Source organism: Phyllobates terribilis, unplaced genomic scaffold, assembly GCF_046119375.1.
Source record: "Phyllobates terribilis strain yellow unplaced genomic scaffold, ASM4611937v1 Scaffold_1__5_contigs__length_1240528914, whole genome shotgun sequence".
In the NCBI taxonomy this organism is placed as follows: domain Eukaryota; kingdom Metazoa; phylum Chordata; class Amphibia; order Anura; family Dendrobatidae; genus Phyllobates; species Phyllobates terribilis.
In genome coordinates, this window is record NW_027362761.1 from 618,931,830 (window position 1) to 618,946,816 (window position 14,987).

The window sequence follows — 14,987 nt, forward strand, 5'->3', positions numbered from 1 at the left end:
TTACCTCAGGATATTGGGGTGATCAGGTGGAGGAGGACGACCTTTACCTCAGGATATTGGGGTGATCAGGTGGGTGAGGATGACCTTTACCTCAGGATATTGGGGCGATCAGGTGGAGGAGGGCGACCTTTACCTCAGTATATTGGGGTGATCAGGTGGGTGAGGATGAACTTTACCTCAGGATATTGGGGTGATCAGGTGGAGGGCGACCTTTACCTCAGGATATTGGGGTGATCAGGTGGGTGAGGATGACCTTTACCTCAGGATATTGGAGTGATCAGGTGGGTGAGGAGGACCTTAACCTCAGGATATTGGGGTGATCAGGTGGATGAGGATGACCTTTACCTCAGGATATTGGGGTGATCAGGTGGGTGAGGACGACCTTTACCTCAGGATATTGGGGTGATCAGGTGGATGAGGACGGCCTTTACCTCAGGATATTGGGGCGATCAGGTGGAGGAGGGCGACCTTTACCTCAGAATATTGGGGTGATCAGGTGGGTGAGGATGAACTTTACCTCAGGATATTGGGGTGATCAGGTGGATGACGACCTTTACCTCAGGATATTGGGGTGATCAGGTGGGTGAGGATGACCTTTACCTCAGGATATTGGAGTGATCAGGTGGGTGAGGAGGACCTTAACCTCAGGATATTGAGGTGATCAGGTGGATGAGGATGACCTTTACCTCAGGATATTTGGGTGATCAGGTGGATGAGGATGACCTTTACCTAAGGATATTGGGGTGATCAGGTGGGTGAGGATGACCTTTACCTCAGGATATTGAAGTGATCAGGTGGATGAGGATGACCTTTACCTCAGGATATTGGGGTGATCAGGTGGATGAGGATGACCTTTACCTCAGGATATTGGGGTGATCAGGTGGGTGAGGATGACCTTTACCTCAGGATATTGGGGTGATCAGGTGGATGAGGATGACCTTTACCTCAAGATATTGGGGCGATCAGGTGGAGGAGGGCGACCTTTACCTCAGGATATTGGGGTGATCAGGTGGGTGAGGATGACGGTTATAGGAAGTTTCGCCCCCAGCAGTTCGCCCCCAGCAATTTGCCCCCAGCAGTTCGCCCCCAGGAAGATTTGCCCCCGCACATTTCGCCCCCGTACCGGGGGGGATGTGTGCGGAGGTGAGATGTGTGGGGGCAAAACATCCTGGGGGCAAAACATCCTGGGGGCCAAATGCTGGGGACAAAATGGGCGGGGGCGAAATGTACCCAGGGGCGAAACATCCAATTCAAGAGGATGACCTTTACCTCAGGATATTGGGGTGATCAGGTGGATGAGGACGATCTTAACCTCAGGATATTGGGGTGATGGCGTAAAACATAGGATGAGAGCGATCTTTACCTCAGGATATTGGGGTGATCAGGTGGGTGAGGACGACCTTTACCTCAGGATATTGGGGTGATCGTGTGGATGAGGACGATCTTTACCTCAGGATATTGGGGTGATGGCGTAAAACATAGGATGAGAGCGATCTTTACCTCAGGATATTGGGGTGATGGCGTAAAACATGGATGAGAGTGACCTTTACCTCAGGATATTGGGGTAATGGCATAAAACATGGATGAGAGTGACCTTTACCTCAGGATATTGGGGTGATGGCATAAAACATAGGATGAGAGCGATCTTTACCTCAGGATATTTGGGGTGATGGCGTAAAACATGGATGAGGGCGACCTTTACCTCAAGATATTGGGGTGATGGCCTAAAATATGGATGAGTGCGATCTTTTCCTCAGGATAGTGGGGTGATGGAGTAAAACATGGACGAGAGTGTCCTTTACCTCAGAATATTGGGGTGATGGCGTAAAACATGGATGAGGGTGTCCTTTACCTCAGAATATTGGGGTGATGGCGTAAAATGTAGGATGAGAGTGACCTTTACCTCAGGATATTGGGGTGATGGAGTAAAACAAAGGATGAGAGCGACCTTTACCTCAGGATATTGGGGTGATGGCGTAAAACATGGATGAGTGCGATCTTTACCTCAGGATATTGGGGTGATGTTGCAAAAACATGGACGAGGGTGTCCTTTACTTCAGGATATTGGGGTGATGGCGTAAAACATGGATGAGTGCGATCTTTACCTCAGGATATTGGGGTGATGTTGCAAAAACATGGACGAGGGTGTCCTTTACTTCAGGATATTGGGGTGATGGCGTAAAACATAGAATGAGAGCGACCTTTACCTCAAGATATTAGTGTGATCAGGTGGGTGAGGATGACCTTTACCTCAGGATATTAGGGTGATCAGGTGGATGAGGATGACCTTTACCTCAGGATATTGGGGTGATCAGGTGGATGAGGATGACCTTTACCTCAGGATATTAGGGTGATCAGGTGGATGAGGGCGACTTTTACCTCAGGATATTAGGGTGATCAGGTGGATGAGGATGACCTTTACCTCAGGATATTAGGGTGATCAGGTGGATGAGGATGACCTTTACCTCTGGATATTAGGGTGATCAGGTGGATGAGGGCGACCTTTACCTCAGGATAGTGGGGTGATGGCATAAAACATAGGATGAGAGCGACCTTTACCTCAGGATATTGGGGTGATGGCCTAAAATATGGATGAGGGCGATCTTTTCCTCAGGATAGTGGGGTGATGGGGAAAAACATGGACGAGGATGTCCTCTACCTCAGAATATTGGGGTAATGGTGTAAAACATGGATGAGGGCGACCTTTACCTCAGGATATTGGGGTGATGGCGTAAAACATGGATGACAGCGACCTTTTCCTCAGGATATTGGGGTGATGGCGTAAACAATATATGAGGATGATCTTTTCCTCAGGATAGTGGGGTGATGGGGAAAAACATGGACGAGGATGTCCTCTACCTCAGAATATTGGGGTAATGGTGTAAAACATGGATGAGAGTGACCTTTACCTCAGGATATTGGGGTGATGGCGTAAAACATGGATGAGAGTGACCTTTACCTCAGGATATTGGGGTGACGGCGTAAAACATGGATGAGAGTGACCTTTACCTCAGGATATTGGGGTGATGGCGTAAAACATGGACGAGGGTGTCTTTTACCTCAGAATATTGGGATGACGGCATAAAACATAGGATGAGAGCGACCTTTACCTCAGGATATTGGGGTGATGGCCTAAAATATGGATGAGGGCGATCTTTTCCTCAGGATAGTGGGGTGATGGGGTAAAACATGGAGGAGAGCGACCTTTACCTCAGGATATTGGGGTCATGGCGTAAAACATGGATGAGAGTGACCTTTACCTCAGGATATTGTGGTGATGGCGTAAAACATGGATGAGAGCGATCTTTTCCTCAGGATATTGGGGTGATGGCGCAAAACATAGATGATGGCGACCTTTACCCCAGGATATTGGGGTGATGGCATAAACAATGATGAGGGTGATCCATTTCCTCAGGATATTGGGGTGATGGCGTAAAACATGGATGAGAGTGACCTTTACCTCAGGATATTGGGGTAATGGCCTAAAACATGGATGAGAGTAACCTTTAACTCAGGATATTGGGGTGATGGCGTAAAATATGGATGAGGGCGATCTTTTCCTCAGGATAGTGGGGTGATGGGGTAAAACATGGACGAGGGTGTCCTCTACCTCAGAATATTGGGGTAATGGTGTAAAACATGGATGAGGGCGACCTTTACCTCAGGATATTGGGGTGATTGCGTAAAAGGTAGGATGAGAGCGACCTTTACCTCAGGATATTGGGGTGATGGCGTAAAACATAGATGATGGCGACCTTTACCTCAGGATATTGGGGTGATGGCATAAACAATGGATGAGGGTGATCCATTTCCTCAGGATATTGGGGTGATGGCGTAAACAATATATGAGGATGACCTTTACCTCAGGATATTGGGGTGATGGCATAAAACATGGATGAGAGTGACCTTTACCTCAGGATATTGGGGTGATTGCGTAAAAGATGGATGAGAGTGACCTTTACCTCAGAATATTGGGGTAATGGCATAAAACATGGATGAGAGTGACCTTTACCTCAGGATATTGGGGTGATGGCGTAAAACATGGATGAGAGTGACCTTTACCTCAGAATATTGGGGTAATGGTGTAAAACATGGATGAGAGTGACCTTTACCTCAGGATATTGGGGTGATGGCGTAAAACATGGATGAGAGTGACCTTTACCTCAGGATATTGGGGTGATGGCGTAAAACATGGATGAGAGTGACCTTTACCTCAGGATATTGGGGTGATGGCGTAAAACATGGATGAGAGTGACCTTTACCTCAGGATATTGGGGGTGATGGAGTAAAACATGGATGAGAGTGACCTTTACCTCAGGATATTGTGGTGATGGCGTAAAACATGGATGAGAGTGACCTTTACCTCAGGATATTGGGGTGATGGCGTAAAACATGGATGAGAGTGACCTTTACCTCAGGATATTGGGGTGATGGCATAAAACATGGATGAGAGTGACCTTTACCTCAGGATATTGGGGTGATGGCGTAAAACATAGAATGAGAGTGACCTTTACCTCAGGATATTGGGGTGATGGCGTAAAACATGGATGAGGGTGACCTTTACCTCAGGATATTGGGGTGATGGCGTAAAACATGGATGAGGGTGTCCTTTACCTCAGGATATTGGGGTGATGGCGTAAAACATAGAATGAGAGTGACCTTTACCTCAGGATATTGGGGTGATGGCGTAAAACATGGATGAGGGTGTCCTTTACCTCAGGATATTGGGGTGACACAGTCGATTCATCAGTTGCACCTCTCGGAGCATGTTGGCGCGGTTGCTCATCATCTTGTTCATCTTGAGCACCATGATTTGGCCGGACTGGCGATGCCGCACCTGGAGACACGGATATAAGGAAAGAATCAGTCATCGGGCCATCACATGAACTGGTGTCCATGCCAGTCCTTATCCCTGCGTATGACGCAGTGACTGACCAGAGACATCGACTGAGCGGTCTGACCGCTGCCCTCAACATAACTTTCTAATGCAGGGAGGAAACCCATCATGTCTCCTCTGCATGGCATAGCGAGATCTGATAACAGCGACTCTTGCCATCGACATCTCTACAATGGATGTAAAAGGTCTACAAATCCCTATTAAAATCACAGATTTTTGTCATGGAAAAAATGTTTTTTCGATCTTTGCCAGCTCCTCCTTGCAGCAGCTCCACATGTCAGATTGCGGGGGCATCTCCTGTGTACAGCGCCCTCTTCAGGTCGCCACAGATTGTCCCTTAGGTTCAGGTCTGGGCTCAGCTGTTCCAGAACTTCCATCTTCTTCTGGAGAAACCGTTCTTTTGGTGCTTTGAAAAACAAGCCCCCATCATGCCTCACTGAGGGCATGGTGATGTTCTGATGATGTGCAGTGTCAGTTTTGCACCTTTTGGAATTATGGCCACAAAGTTCTCCCCCAGGTCTCATCGGCCATAACACATTTTCCTGCTTCTAGACAACATGATGGACGTTTTGGTAAAACATAGTCGGGTTTGCATGTTCTTCTTTGTAAGAAAAGGCTTCCCTCTTGGCTCTTACCCCTTGACCCCACAGGCTGGACATATGATGATTGTAGCATCATACAGGACACAACAAGGACTGGCCGGAAATTCCTGCAGGTCTTTTAATGTTGCTGTTGGCCTCTTGCAGCCTCCAGCACCAATTTTCTTATCTTTTCAACAATTTTTGAGGGGCGTCCATTTCTAGGTAATATCACTGTTGCACCACATTTCAACCCCTTCTTGATGATGTCTTCATCGTGTCCATGGTAGATCTAATGCCTGGAAATATCTTTGTACCTTCTCCTGACTGACAACTTTCCACAGAACCCTTGCTGTGTTGTCAGCTGTTTACAGACCAGAAAATGGTCAGGAAAATCCAACACTTTCTCTGGGGTTAATCAGAATCGCTGTAATTGATGGTGGCCGTGTACTGACTACTACGTAACATGAGGGAAAATGTGATTGGCTAAATCTGAACACAACCAAAGCCCCCAATTATAAGAGTGTGCTCGCACTTATGCAACCACATAATTGCAGTCATTTTTATTTTTTCCCCTCAAAATAATTTCAGTTTGTTTCTCTATGGATCCGTATAGAGTATGGGTTTATACAGTCATGGCCGAAAGTGTTTCAGAAAATGAAGTATTTCTCCCAGAAAATTATTGCAATTCCACAGTTATACACAGGTTAATTTCCTTTGTGTGTATTGGAACAACACAAAAAAAATGAAAAAAAAGGATAATTGGGCATAATTTCACACAAAACCCCAAAAATTGGCCGGACAAAATTGTTGTCCCCCTCAACTTTATATTTCGTTTCACACACTTTGAAATAAATAACTGCAATCAATTGCTTCCTATAACCATCAGCTTCTGACACCTCTCAGCCGGGATCTTGGACTCTTCTTACAATCGTCTCCAGGTCTCTGCTATTTCAAGACGTCTTCTTCCGAAAGCAATTTTAAAATCTCTCCACAGGGGTTCAATGGGATTTAGATCCGGACTCATTGCTGCCACTTCAGAACTCTCCAGCGCTTTATTTCCATCCATTTCTTGGGGCTTCTTGAAGTATGTTTGGGGTCATTGTCATGCTGGAAGCCCTGAGACCTAGGACGCAAACCCAGCTTTCTGACACTGGGCACTAGATTACAGCCCAAAATCCTTTGGTAATCATCAGGTTCCATGATGCCTTGAACACAGTCAGAGACAGCAAAACAACCCCAAAACATCTTTGAACTTCTATCATGTTTGACTGTAGGTACTGTGTTCTTTTCTTTGTAGGCCTCATTTCGTTTTCTGTAAACAGCAAAATTATGTGCTTTACCAAAAGCTCTATCTTGGTCTCATCTGCCCATACAACGTTTTCCCAGAAAGATTTTTGCTTACTCGCGGACATTTTAGCAAACTGCAGTCTATATTTTTAAGCCTTTGTGTCAGCAGTGGGCTACTGCCATAGCGTTTCTTTTCATTCAAATGTCGAGTGTTGGTTCGCGCTGACACTGATGCACCCTGAGCCTGCAGGACAGCAGGAATTTCTTTGGAACTTGATTGGGGCGGCTTATCCACCACCTTTTGGACTATCCTGCGCTGCAACCTTTAATCAATTTTTCTCTGCCATCCACGTCTAGGGAGATTAGCTGCCGTGCCATGGGTTGTAAACTTCTTGGTTATGTTGCGTACTGTGGACAAAGGAACATCAAGATCTCTGGAGATGGACTTGTAACCTTGAGATTGTCGAACAATTTAGGCTCCCAAGTTCTCAGACAGTTCTCCTATCCTCTTTCTGTTCTCCATTCTTAGTGTGGCACACACAGACACAAAATTCAAAGACTGAGTCAACTTCTCCCCTTTTTATCTGGTTTCAGGTGTGAATTTCATATTGCCCACACCTGTTACTTGTCACAGACTAATTTGAAAGAGCATCACATGCTTGAAACAAAGTTGTTTACCCACAATTTTGGAAAGGTGCCAACAATTGTGTCCGGACAATTTTTGGGGTTTTGAGTGAAATTATGTCTAATTTGCCTTTTTCTTCTCTATTTTTTTTTGTGTTGTTCAAACACACACAAAGAAAATAAACCTGTGTATAACAAAATGAGTAATCGCAATAATTTTCTGGGAGAAAAACTTCATTTTCTGGAAGAATTTCAAGGGTGCCAACACTTCTGGCCATGACTGTAATCCACAGCTGTAGCATTGTAACTGCATAGTGTAGTGAGCAGATTTATCACAGCCAGTGTAATGAGGGTCCTTTCACAAGGTAGCAAAAAACTTTCCTGTAATGACCCCTGACTGACAATTTAAGAAGTCAATGGATGCTGATAACTTTGATTTTCACTTAGCAATGCCCAGAAGGGGGCTCGTACGAGGGATCAGTCACGCAATCATTCGCTCCATCCCTTCTGCCACAGACTTTACATCATTGTCCCAAGTACATTCCGTTAACATAATTGTTTCTCCATGTGACTCGGGCGACAGTCATGAATGAACCTTCTTACTGAGGGTCATCGAGGTATAATCCACAGACTGCAGTCAGGGAGGGGTGAGGAGGGCGCCAGCTCTGGACACAGGAATGGCAGCAAGAAGCGCCTGGAGCATAAGCAAGGGGCATACACACAGGCACGAGGAGGAGGCGGTACACACACAGGCACGAGGAGGAGGCGGTACACACACAGGCACGGGGAGGAGGCGGTATACACACACAGGTACGAGGAGGAGGCGGTATACACATACAGGCACGAGGAGGAGGCGGTACACACGCAGGCACGAGGAGGAGGCGGTACACACGCAGGCACGGGGAGGAGGCGGTACACACGCAGGCACGAGGAGGAGGCGGTATACACACACAGGCACGAGGAGGAGGCGGTACACACACAGGCACGAGGAGGAGGCGGTACACACACAGGCACGGGGAGGAGGCGGTATACACACACAGGTACGAGGAGGAGGCGGTATACACACACAGGCACGAGGAGGAGGCGGTACACACACAGGCACGAGGAGGAGGCGGTACACACACAGGCACGGGGAGGAGGCGGTACACACACAGGCACGAGGAGGAGGCGGTATACACACACACGCACGAGGAGGAGGCGGTACACACACAGGCACGAGGAGGAGGCGGTACACACACAGGCACGGGGAGGAGGCGGTACACACACAGGCACGAGGAGGAGGCGGTACACACACAGGCACGAGGAGGAGGCGGAACACACACAGGCACGAGGAGGAGGAGGTACACACACAGGCACGAGGAGGAGGCGGTATACACACACAGGCACGAGGAGGAGGCGGTACACACACAGGCACGAGGAGGAGGCGGTACACACACAGGCACGGGGAGGAGGCGGTACACACACAGGCACGAGGAGGAGGCGGTACACACACAGGCACGAGGAGGAGGCGGAACACACACAGGCACGAGGAGGAGGCGGAACACACACAGGCACGAGGAGGAGGCGGAACACACACAGGCACGAGGAGGAGGCGGAACACACACAGGCACGAGGAGGAGGCGGAACACACACAGGCACGAGGAGGAGGCGGAACACACACAGGCACGAGGAGGAGGCGGAACACACACAGGCACGAGGAGGAGGCGGAACACACACAGGCACGAGGAGGAGGCGGAACACACACAGGCACGAGGAGGAGGCGGAACACACACAGGCACGAGGAGGAGGCGGTACACACACAGGCACGAGGAGGAGGCGGTACACACACAGGCACGGGGAGGAGGCGGTACACACACAGGTACGAGGAGGAGGCGGTATACACACACAGGCACGAGGAGGAGGCGGTACACACACAGGCACGAGGAGGAGGCGGTACACACACAGGCACGGGGAGGAGGCGGTACACACACAGGCACGAGGAGGAGGCGGTATACACACACAGGCACGAGGAGGCGGTACACACACAGGCACGAGGAGGAGGCGGTACACACACAGGCACGGGGAGGAGGCGGTACACACACAGGCACGAGGAGGAGGCGGTATACACACAGGCACGAGGAGGAGGCGGTACACACACAGGCACGAGGAGGAGGCGGTACACACACAGGCACGGGGAGGAGGCGGTACACACACAGGCACGAGGAGGAGGCGGTACACACACAGGCACGAGGAGGAGGCGGAACACACACAGGCACGAGGAGGAGGAGGTACACACACAGGCACGAGGAGGCGGAACACACACAGGCACGAGGAGGAGGCGGAACACACACAGGCACGAGGAGGAGGCGGAACACACACAGGCACGAGGAGGAGGCGGAACACACACAGGCACGAGGAGGAGGCGGAACACACACAGGCACGAGGAGGAGGCGGAACACACACAGGCACGAGGAGGAGGCGGAACACACACAGGCACGAGGAGGAGGCGGAACACACACAGGCACGAGGAGGAGGCGGAACACACACAGGCACGAGGAGGAGGCGGAACACACACAGGCACGAGGAGGAGGCGGAACACACACAGGCACGAGGAGGAGGCGGAACACACACAGGCACGAGGAGGAGGCGGTACACACACAGGCACGAGGAGGAGGCGGTATATACACACAGGCACGGGGGGAAGGCGGTACACACACAGGCACGAGGAGGCGGTACACACACAGGCACGAGGAGGAGGCGCTACACACACAGGCATATACAGTAGGGCAGCACACAGGTGCGCTGAGGAGGCAGTAGGGCAGCACGCAGGTGCGGTGAGGAGTCAGTAGGGCAGCACGCAGGTGCGGTGAGGAGTCAGTAGGGCAGCACGCAGGTGCGGTGAGGAGTCAGTAGGGCAGCACGCAGGTGCGGTGAGGAGTCAGTAGGGCAGCACGCAGGTGCGGTGAGGAGTCAGTAGGGCAGCACGCAGGTGCGCTGAGGAGTCAGTAGGGCAGCACACAGGTGCGCTGAGGAGGCAGTAGGGCAGCACACAGGTGCGCTGAGGAGGCAGGAGGGCAGCACACAGGTGCGCTGAGGAGGCAGGAGGGCAGCACACAGGTGCGCTGAGGAGGCAGGAGGGCAGCACACAGGTGCGCTGAGGAGGCAGGAGGGCAGCACACAGGTGCGCTGAGGAGGCAGTAGGGCAGCACACAGGTGCGCTGAGGAGGCAGTAGGGCAGCACACAGGTGCGCTGAGGAGGCAGTAGGGCAGCACACAGGTGCGCTGAGGAGGCAGGAGGGCAGCACACAGGTGCGCTGAGGAGGCAGGAGGGCAGCACACAGGTGCGCTGAGGAGGCAGGAGGGCAGCACACAGGTGCGCTGAGGAGGCAGGAGGGCAGCACACAGGTGCGCTGAGGAGGCAGGAGGGCAGCACACAGGTGCGCTGAGGAGGCAGGAGGGCAGCACACAGGTGCGCTGAGGAGGCAGGAGGGCAGCACACAGGTGCGCTGAGGAGGCAGGAGGGCAGCACACAGGTGCGCTGAGGAGGCAGGAGGGCAGCACACAGGTGCGCTGAGGAGGCAGGAGGGCAGCACACAGGTGCGCTGAGGAGGCAGGAGGGCAGCACACAGGTGCGCTGAGGAGGCAGGAGGGCAGCACACAGGTGCGCTGAGGAGGCAGGAGGGCAGCACACAGGTGCGCTGAGGAGGCAGGAGGGCAGCACACAGGTGCGCTGAGGAGGCAGGAGGGCAGCACACAGGTGCGCTGAGGAGGCAGGAGGGCAGCACACAGGTGCGCTGAGGAGGCAGGAGGGCAGCACACAGGTGCGCTGAGGAGGCAGGAGGGCAGCACACACGTGCGCTGAGGAGGCAGGAGGGCAGCACACAGGTGCGCTGAGGAGGCAGGAGGGCAGCACACAGGTGCGCTGAGGAGGCAGGAGGGCAGCACACAGGTGCGCTGAGGAGGCAGGAGGGCAGCACACAGGTGCGCTGAGGAGGCAGGAGGGCAGCACACAGGTGCGCTGAGGAGGCAGGAGGGCAGCACACAGGTGCGCTGAGGAGGCAGGAGGGCAGCACGCAGGAGGGCAGCACACAGGTGCGCTGAGGAGGCAGGAGGGCAGCACACAGGTGCGCTGAGGAGGCAGGAGGGCAGCACACAGGTGGTGAGGAGGCAGTAGGGCAGAACACAGGTGCGCTGAGGAGGCAGTAGGGCAGCACACAGGTGCGCTGAGTAGGCAGTAGGGCAGCACACAGGTGCGCTGAGGAGGCAGTAGAGCAGCACACAGGTGGTGAGGAGGCAGTAGGGCAGCACACAGGTGGTGAGGAGGCAGTAGGGCAGCACACAGGTGGTGAGGAGGCAGTAGGGCAGCACACAGGTGGTGAGGAGGCAGTAGGGCAGCACACAGGTGGTGAGGAGGCAGTAGGGCAGCACACAGGTGGTGAGGAGGCAGTAGGGCAGCACACAGGTGGTGAGGAGGCAGTAGGGCAGCACACAGGTGGTGAGGAGGCAGTAGGGCAGCACACAGGTGGTGAGGAGGCAGTAGGGCAGCACACAGGTGGTGAGGAGGCAGTAGGGCAGCACACAGGTGGTGAGGAGGCAGTAGGGCAGCACACAGGTGGTGAGGAGGCAGTAGGGCAGCACACAGGTGGTGAGGAGGCAGTAGGGCAGCACACAGGTGGTGAGGAGGCAGTAGGGCAGCACACAGGTGGTGAGGAGGCAGTAGGGCAGCACACAGGTGGTGAGGAGGCAGTAGGGCAGCACACAGGTGGTGAGGAGGCAGTAGGGCAGCACACAGGTGGTGAGGAGGCAGTAGGGCAGCACACAGGTGGTGAGGAGGCAGTAGGGCAGCACACAGGTGGTGAGGAGGCAGTAGGGCAGCACACAGGTGGTGAGGAGGCAGTAGGGCAGCACACAGGTGCGGTGAGGAGTCAGTAGGGCAGCACACAGGTGCGGTGAGGAGTCAGTAGGGCAGCACACAGGTGCGGTGAGCAGGCAGTAGGGCAGCACACAGGTGCGCTGAGTAGGCAGTAGGGCAGCACACAGGTGCGCTGAGGAGGCAGTAGGGCAGCACACAGGTGGTGAGGAGGCAGTAGGGCAGCACACAGGTGGTGAGGAGGCAGTAGGGCAGCACACAGGTGCGGTGAGGAGGCAGTAGGGCAGCACAGAGGTGCGGTGAGGAGGCAGTAGGGCAGCACAGAGGTGCGGTGAGGAGGCAGTAGGGCAGCACACAGGTGCGCTAAGGAGGCAGTAGGGCAGCACACAGGTGCGCTAAGGAGGCAGTAGGGCAGCACACAGGTGCGCTAAGGAGGCAGTAGGGCAGCACACAGGTGCGCTAAGGAGGCAGTATGGCAGCACACAGGTGCGGTGAGGAGGCAGTATGGCAGCACACAGGTGATGAGGAGGCAGTAGGGCAGCACACAGGTGCGCTGAGGAGGCAGTAGGGCAGCACACAGGTGGTGAGGAGGCAGTAGGGCAGCACACAGGTGCGGTGAGGAGGCAGTAGGGCAGCACACAGGTGCGGTGAGGAGGCAGTAGGGCAGCACACAGGTGCGGTGAGGAGGCAGTAGGGCAGCACACAGGTGCGGTGAGGAGGCAGTAGGGCAGCACACAGGTGCGGTGAGGAGGCAGTAGGGCAGCACACAGGTGCGGTGAGGAGGCAGTAGGGCAGCACACAGGTGCGGTGAGGAGGCAGTAGGGCAGCACACAGGTGCGGTGAGGAGGCAGTAGGGCAGCACACAGGTGCGGTGAGGAGGCAGTAGGGCAGCACACAGGTGGTGAGGAGGGTGCTGTGCACTTTGCACTGTGGGACGCTCCTCCAGCTCCTGATGGTGGTTTACACGCAGGTACTTTGACCAGTCACATGAGGCGTTGGCTCCACTGATAAGACTGGAATGTGCTGCGGCATCCTAACCCAACATTACATGAAAAAAGAGAAATGCTGCGATCAGCCATGACATTGATAACATCATCCTAAATCATCACACTAATTATTTGGTGGTAATGGTGCTTGTCGGGGTGAACGCAGTGACTGGTCGGGGGGTGAACGCAGTGACTGGTCGGGGAGTGAACGCAGTGACTGGACGGGGGGTGAACGCAGTGACTGGACGGGGGGTGAACGCAGTGACTGGACGGGGGGTGAACGCAGTGACTGGACGGGGGGTGAACGCAGTGACTGGACGGGGGGTGAACGCAGTGACTGGTCGGGGGGTGAACGCAGTGACTGGTCGGGGGGTGAACGCAGTGACTGGTCGGGGGGTGAACGCAGTGACTGGTCGGGGGGTGAACGCAGTGACTGGTCGGGGGGTGAACGCAGTGACTGGTCGGGGGTGAAAGCAGTGACTGGTCGGGGGGTGAACGCAGTGACTGGTCAGGGGGTGAACGCAGTGACTGGTCAGGGGGTGAACGCAGTGACTGGTCAGGGGGTGAACGCAGTGACTGGTCAGGGGGTGAACGCAGTGACTGGTCAGGGGGTGAACGCAGTGACTGGTCAGGGGGTGAACGCAGTGACTGGTCAGGGGGTGAACGCAGTGACTGGTCAGGGGGTGAACGCAGTGACTGGTCAGGGGGTGAACGCAGTGACTGGTCAGGGGGTGAACGCAGTGACTGGTCAGGGGGTGAACGCAGTGACTGGTCAGGGGGTGAACGCAGTGACTGGTCAGGGGGTGAACGCAGTGACTGGTCAGGGGGTGAACGCAGTGACTGGTCAGGGGGTGAACGCAGTGACTGGTCAGGGGGTGAACGCAGTGACTGGTCAGGGGGTGAACGCAGTGACTGGTCAGGGGGTGAACGCAGTGACTGGTCAGGGGGTGAACGCAGTGACTGGTCGGGGGTGAACGCAGTGACTGGTTGGGGGTGAACGCAGTGACTGGTCAGGGGGTAAACGCAGTGACTGGTCAGGGGGTGAACGCAGTGACTGGTCAGCTCGTGTGGTTGTTATGGAAGCAGAAAAAATAGGCAAAAAAAAGGATCCAATTAACTGTGACAACTGGATCATGGTCTTATGCAGAGTGTCCTGTACATGGTGGGTCTTGTAAGGTGTTTCCGATATACAGCAGATCTTGAAGGGTGTTCCAGGGATACAACAGGTCCTGTGGGGTCTTCTATTATGTATGAATGTATATCACTTGTGAGGTGGTCGTGGGATAGATATTGAGTCTCGTGGGGTTCCTAGTATAGATATTGAGTCTTGTGGGGGGTTCCCGGTATAGATATTGAGTCTTGTGGGGGGGTTCCGGTATAGATATCGAGTCTTGGTGGGGGTTCTCGGTGTAGATATCGAGTCTTGTGGGGGGTTCCCGGTATAGATATCGAGTCTTTTGGGGGGGTTTCTGGTATAGATATCAAGTATTTGTGGGGGCTCAAGGTATAGATATTGAGTCTTGTGGGGGGTTCCTGGTATAGATATTGAGTCTTGTGGGGGGTTCCTGGTATAGATATTGAGTCTTGTGGGGGGTTCCCGGTATACACATCGAGTCTTGTAGGGGGTTCTCGTTTTAGATATCGAGTCTTGTGGGGGGTTCTCGGTGTAGATACCGAGTCTTGTGGGGGGTTCCTGGTATAGATATTGAGTCTTGGTGGGGGTTCCCGGTATAGATATCCAGTCTTGTGGGGGGTTCCCGGTA

General features: G+C 53.5%; 1 protein-coding gene across 2 annotated transcripts in view; it reads right to left on the bottom strand.

Moving 5' to 3' along the window:
* LOC141273002 (uncharacterized) overlaps positions 1–14,987 on the bottom strand; it is a 114,252-nt gene that overhangs the window by 73,146 nt on the left and 26,119 nt on the right. For both annotated transcript variants that reach the window (XM_073684290.1, XM_073684284.1), the window contains exon 3: positions 4,716–4,837. In XM_073684290.1, the coding sequence (XP_073540391.1) occupies positions 4,716–4,837 (122 nt within the window). The remainder of the gene's footprint in view (positions 1–4,715; positions 4,838–14,987) is intronic.